We start from the raw sequence: 7,036 nt of genomic DNA, 5'->3' as shown, positions 1-7,036 counted from the left end.
TGGATTTTTAAGGGGTGATGGAATATCTTCAAGTCGGTGGAATCCGTGAATGTAGAATCCATGAATCCAGAGGGCAAACTGTATATATAATAACATACACAAAACATGTACAAATACCTTTGGTCCTGCTGCAGATATAATTATCTGGCCAGGAGGCTGAATCCAGGGCTCTCCATCTACTTGAACTGGAATTGGTTTCAGAAGTGTCAGGCGGAAATAGGAGCCTTGGGCAATCCGGATGCCTGAACGTAGCCCTCCCTGGACTTGTCCCTATCAAGAGTAATTAAGTCAGGAAAGTCTTTTTCAAGAATATCATATGACATTTGCACAATGAAGGATTGGTAAAGCTCATGCAGTACTAATGTAGTGGGTATTAACATTTCTAAAAACCATCTGTTGGATCATATCACATTAAAAAATATTTATGAAAAGATAATACGCTGTCCAGTGACATACTGTATTCTTCTAATGTGTTCTATAAGTAACAATTTAATTTTAGTTTGTAAATAAACTATTTCCTCGGGTTAAATGGATCCATGAACCCTTGGTATCCACTGGGACCCCTCCCCTCCAATTCCTATGGTGAAAAATTGCATTTGTTGATGCTCAAGTCATATTATATATAATGGTGTAGTAAAATAGTGTCCCTTATATATAATGAGAAAATCAAGTTTTGCTTTTTGGAATTTATATTTTAAAATATTTTCAATTTGTAGCTGCAGAATCCATAAATACAGAGGGCCAGCTGTATATATAGTATACTACTATATTACTTTTATACTGAATGTTTGAACAGATTGTATCTGGGAGGTATTTAAAAATCAGTGGATTAAACACTGTACTTACCATGTGAACTACGCCAGTGACACCAACAACCTCCAGCAAGCCATCATCAATTCTTGGTTTCTCAAATCGGTTATCATTATCTGATCCCCAAAGGTCAGCACCAGATCCCCAACTGGGCAGAACAGAACAAAATAACCATAGGCAACTTTTTTTTAAAAATGAAGCGCCTTTTACTTTTTTCAGTGCGGCACATGATCATTCTATCATAAATAGATTATATGAGTGTTTACAAAGATGGCTGGAAGAAAGTGTCCCTTTCATGATTAGAGTCTGAATATGTACTAGAGAAGACTTGTGGCTCCTTAACCCAGAAATGACAGAAGACTAAGGGAGAGCCCTTCGTGCTTCCTCTTTGATCTCAGTGCCCTATGCGCCTCCCATCCATAGAAATTATAGTTGAGAAAGTAGGAAAGGAGCTGCATATAGACAAATGAAGAGAGAACTGGGTAACTTGGCTCTCTTGATTCTTTAAAAGCCCAAAGAGTTAAGTTAATCACAGGACATGCATTCTCTAAACTTCTTTGTTCATCAGATGCTACATCCATGTCCCACTTTACATCTAATATTTTTCCCCACCTTGTCCACATAGTGCAGGATAACTTAAATCAAGTAAGTTTCTATCCCACCTTTATGATAATGACACCAAGTCAGTGGGCATCTACTTCTTCATGCTCACAATGATGAAAAGAAGTTGCAGTTGTGGTCCAAGTAGTCAACATGGAGATGTAACAGTGCAAGGCTGAATATATATCCCATCCCCATACCCTAAGAGTCATAATTTGTTTAGATTGGGATAGGATTCAGCCATTGAGATGTGGTTTGACTGCAACTTCCAGCAATCCTCATCCTGTTGAAAATCTATTAGGCAGTAACACCAGATGGAAAACTAAACCGGACACAATGAGGAGCTGTTGTCAGCTTGAAACAAACAGTACTGAGATCAATTGTATGATTCAGCAGAAGGAAGCTTCATATAGCCATGCCCCAAGCTGAATGGACAAAGACAGGAGAGAGAATGAACAGAGCAGCAAGAACAGTGTTTGGCTGGCTTCCTGTTACTGCCATGCACAGGCATAGCCTAACATCTTCATAATCTATTTTTGCTTGCTCTGGAATCTGACTTTCCCTTCCTCCCTTTGGCGTGATCTCCTTCCCTCTGCACACCTACCATAGAGTCCCATTTTGTGCCTGTGGAGAACTTGGGGGAGGGGGGTGTGAATCAAAAAAGCCTCTGGCTATGTCCCCATAATCAAAACCCAAATAATTACATGAGATGCTGAGATTTCCAGAGGATCCTGGTGGATTTAAGTGAATAATGTACTCACTTTGCATCTGGCTACGAGGACAGAACCAGTCAATTTTGAGAGCACAATCCCTTCTTTCCAAATACAAAATGGTTAGCGAGATATATGCTGATCCTTGCATGATTATTAATCCATCCAAATAGTCTGTGTTTTCTTACAACTTGATAAAAAAATTGTCTTTCTTCAATTCAGTACATAAATAAGTCTTAGCACCATGGTTCACTTAACATTATGGAAATTATACACAGTGTCATGCTTTATGGTGCCCTCTCCTCCAGAATGGCTAGGAGTGCATTTATACAGCAAAGCAAATACAGTTTGACCCCACTTTAACTACCATGTCTCAATGCTATGGAGTCCTAGGAGTTTTACTTTGGTGTGGCCCCAGCACTCTTTGCCAGAGAAGGCTAAAGTCCTTGTAAGCCTGTAATTCCCATGATTCCATCTCCGTGTTTCCCCAAAAATAAGACAGTGTCTTATATTAATTTTTGCTCCCAAAGATGCACTAGGTCTTATTTTCAGATGATGTCTTATTTTTCCATGAAGAAGAATTCACATTAATTGTTGAATAAAAATAAAATGAACATTTATTATATACTGTACAGTAGTTGTCATCACAAACCAGCATAACCAAACAAACTGTGAATCTTATCAAGAATTTCTTGTTACTACCATTACTTCCATGTACAATAATCTATGGTACGTACATTTACTGATCCTGCATGCTCTGGTGTTCTGTTCAGTGAGCATGCTTCCAAACAAAAACTTTGCTAGGTCTTACTTTTGGGGGAGGCCTTATATTTAGCAATTCAGCAAAACCTCTACTAGATCTTATTTTCTGGGGATGTCTTATTTTCGGGGGGGAAGGGTAGGTCCATTAAAGGGGGGTTAAACTGCATTAAATTTACAAAGCAGATGCACTCTATATAAAGTTTCGAAGTTTTCATTTCCATTTCAGAATAGCTGCCATGAAGTGTTATGACTCAAGCCAGATAAACTGTGGCTAGGATTAGTTAAATCACTTTCAAGTTAGCATGGTTAAACAGAATTCAGAGTCCTGGCCCACTAAGCTTTGGTTAACTGTAATCTGAAATGAATCTGTACAGATGGCCTCTTTCAGCTCTACCTCTGGGAAATGTGTCAAGTCACATGTTACTATTGCCCTTGGTTATGCATCTAACAATAAAGCATTATTCATTTTGATATCTAACTTAATTATAGAAAACTTCCCATAGGGGAAAAAAGCCCTAAGAAACTTCTATTCATACAAAATAATTTAGGTATTACAACCTTCAAGAACTTTCTTCTCAGAGTTAGGTAGTCTAATAAAACAGATTATTGGGAATATTATTCAAGATATTTGGAATATCTTACCTGGGAATATTAATGAAGATAAGGCCTTCGATATTTGGAAGCTCAACTTGATGCTGGTCCACTTGAAGTTTTATTTCTTTATGAAGATTTCTGGTGTGGCTCATTTTCTGCAATCCAACCTTTACATAGACACCTTTGTTGTGAAACCTGGAGAGAGATTTTCCATTCTAGTTATTATTTAACACACTTTCACTAAATACTTTTAGATTTCATGCTCCATCATAGGTTGTACTTTCCTCAAGATTTTAAAAAGCTTTTGAAAAAATATTACATAGATGCTCTACAGGAGAAGTGAGCAAAGGGCAGTGCCTCAATCTGCTCCCAACCCTCCCAGACTCTGCTGGACCTTCTTATCTCAGTTGTACTGCCACATCTACCTTGTCCACGTTCCGCAAAGATCTAAAAATGTGGATGTTCCATTGTGCTTTCAATTAAACAGTCATAGGAAATTTGGCCCCAACTATAACCACCATCAGTCCTCACACTTTATCCCTTTCCTTCCTCCTATAGGTTTAGCGTTAAATGACATTGCTTCTTCAGTTCTAATTTATTATTCTTATTCATTGTGTCTTCCAGTCCTTTTCTAGAAGTATATTGCACTAGTTCCTTCCCCCGTATTTCAGTACTCATTACGGGATAGATAGTTGGTTGATTATGCTGTTTTATGTTAATGCTGTTTTATGTTATGTTACTGTGTTTTGTAATATTATTGATTTTATTGAGTTATGTTTTAACTATGGTTGGTTTTAATCATTGTTGGATTGGGCTTGTTCCCCATGTAAGCCACCCCGAGCCCTTCAGGGAGATGGAGGCGGAATATAAAAATAAAGTTGTTGTTGTTGTTGGTGGTGGTGGTATTATTATTATTTTATTATGACACAGCAAACAAGATAGATATGCTGGATTTCATATCACAAAATCACAAGTCGAACACTTCCCAAGTGTCTAGGACTGTGTGATGTATTTTCGGATGATGCGCGCAGATCCCAGTAGGGTGGCCTTTTGCAGTTGGCAGATCGTAATTTTGTCAATGTCTATTGTTTCCAAATGCCAGCTGAGATCTTTTGGCATGGCACCCAATGTGCCCATCACCACCGGGACCACCTGCACTGGTTTCTGCCAGAGTCTTTGAAGTTCAATCTTGAGGTCCTGATAGCGGTTGAGTTTTTCCTGTTGTTTTTTGTCAATGCGACTGTCACCTGGGATGGTAACATCAATGATCCAAACCTTTTCCACAACTGTGATGTCTGGTGTGTTGTGTTCCAGAATTTTGTCAGTCTGGATTCGGAAGTCCCACAGGATCTTTGCGTGCTCATTTTCCAATACTTTTGCAGGTTTGTGATCCCACCAGTTCTTTGCTGCTGGGAGGTGGTACTTGAGGCATAAGTTCCAATGAATCATTTGGGCCACATAGTTGTGCCTCTGTCTTTAGTCTGTCTGTGCAATTTTCTTACAGCAGCTGAGGATATGATCAATGGTTTCGTTGGTTTCCTTGCACAGTCTGCATTTTGGGTCATCAGCTGATTTTTCGATCTTGGCCTTAATTGCATTTGTTCTGATGGCTTGCTCCTGGGCTGCAAGGATCAGGCCTTCTTCAGGGTCCCATTCGTGAGCCATAGCCAGGTCTATTATTACTATTATTATTATTAGCCTCCATAAACAGTGAATCACATTTTTAAAAGGGTGTTACCAGCCCATTCAACCCCAAACAGTGCCACTGGCAGAAATGACCTTAGGTTATGTTGAAGCCACCCTCCTGATCTAAAGCAGGGGTGTCAAACTCATTTCCATCAAGGGCCACTTTAGCCTTATTTTGGTTGCCTTCAAAAGATCATTGAATCCATGGATGGAGAATCCAGGGATACGGAGGGCACCCCCCCCCCCTCTATATGTGTGTGTGTGTGTGTGTGTATAAAACATAACATAGTGGTTGGTGCTCTTTAGTTTTTATCCAGTTTAGGTACTCAGATGTTACTAAATGATAACTCCATTACTTTTGATTATCTGCCATGCGGACTAGGGATAAGGACAGGTTGCTTACCTGTAACCATGTTTCTTCGAGTGTACTCTGTGAATTCACACTAATGGAGAGGCTGCGCCTGCGCAGGTTCCAACGGAAACTCTTCCCAAGCTGAAGTTTAAATTTTGGCGGTAGCCACGCCCCTCCGTCCCCGGAGGGCATATAAGGCAGCCCTCGGCGGTTGCTCCCCAGTTCCTACGCCGCTAAGGCAACGAGGAAGGAAGAGGGTTTGCCAGAGGGGAAGGAAGGGCGGGCTTGTGTGAATTCACAGAGTACACTCGAAGAAACATGGTTACAGGTAAGCAACCTGTCCTTTTTCTTCGTGTACTCTGTGAATGCACACTAATGGAGACTAGCAAGCTCAGGTCTCGGAGGCGGGCTAAGCAAACCCTGACAACGAGATAATGTCCAAACATATGTTTATTAAACATCAATAACATGGTCCGAAGGACCCATTGAAGTATTGCATGAACACACGCATAATACCGAGAGCAGTCCGGTAAGGCATGATATAAACAAACTAAGAAAACATGTGTAAGCCAGGCACATCATTCCTCAAAGGAGGAAGGCAGTAGCAAATAAGGCACAATATTTCAGAGAGAACAGTGCAAACATGTACTGAACAGGAAAAAATGACAAAAGAGTCGCATGAAAACATCCTTAGAGAAGGAACATATGAAGAAGCCTTTCAGGACAAACAGGATGACAAAACTGCTCTAGCAAAGGCTGAGTCCTTTAAGGTTTTCTGGTCTACCCTGTAGTGAGACACAAACGTAAGGGGGTTGGACCAGATAGCTGCCCTGCAAATAGAGTCCAGGGGAATGCCCCTTAGGAAGGCAGTCGACGTGGAGAGGCCCCTCGTCGAACGCGGGCGAACCGACGGGGGAGGCGGTCGTTTGGCTAGTTCGTAGGCCAGCTCAATAGCTTGAGCAATCCAATGAGACAGTCTTTGTGAAGAAATAGGATTGCCCAGTTTATCTGGGGCATGGGCCACAAAAAGTTTTGGGGTCTTTCGAATGTCTTTAGTACGGTCCCGATAGAAAAGGAGTGCCCTACGCACATCAAGAAGGTGCAGTCTCCGCTCAAGAGGAGACGAGGGGTCTGGAAAGAAGGCAGGAAGGACAATGTCCTGGTTAAGGTGAAAGGCTGAGACCACCTTGGGAAGGAAGGTGATGTCCGGACGGAGAACGGCACGGTCATGATGAAAACGGAGGTAGGGTTCATCAACCCGAAGGGCCGCCAGCTCTGAGGGTCTGCGCGCCGAAGTTATGGCCACCAGGAAGGCAACTTTCCAAGAAAGGAGACGTAGGTCGGTCGAAGCCAAAGGTTCGAAAGGGGAGGCAGTGAGCTGGGAAAGCACGAGCTCGAGGTTCCACCCCGGAGTCGGAGGCTGAGACGGTGGGCAGATGTTATTGTATCCCTTCAAGAAGGTTTTGACGAGGTGATCAGAGAACGACGGTTTACCATGTTGTTGAAAACACCAGGATAGGGC

General features: G+C 41.6%; 1 protein-coding gene across 2 annotated transcripts in view; it reads right to left on the bottom strand.

The window, feature by feature from the left end:
* The window catches only part of dgkq (diacylglycerol kinase theta), a 104,444-nt gene that overhangs the window by 12,796 nt on the left and 84,612 nt on the right, over positions 1-7,036 (bottom strand). For both annotated transcript variants that reach the window (XM_062971549.1, XM_062971550.1), the window contains 3 exons: positions 3,525-3,671; positions 847-958; positions 118-270 (listed from right to left, as the gene is read on the bottom strand). In XM_062971549.1, the coding sequence (XP_062827619.1) occupies positions 118-270; positions 847-958; positions 3,525-3,671 (412 nt within the window). The remainder of the gene's footprint in view (positions 1-117; positions 271-846; positions 959-3,524; positions 3,672-7,036) is intronic.

This window comes from Anolis carolinensis, chromosome 2 (assembly GCF_035594765.1).
Source record: "Anolis carolinensis isolate JA03-04 chromosome 2, rAnoCar3.1.pri, whole genome shotgun sequence".
Lineage (NCBI taxonomy): Eukaryota > Metazoa > Chordata > Lepidosauria > Squamata > Dactyloidae > Anolis > Anolis carolinensis.
Note: the sequence above shows the minus strand (reverse complement) of the source record. Positions and strands in the feature narration are given on the sequence as shown.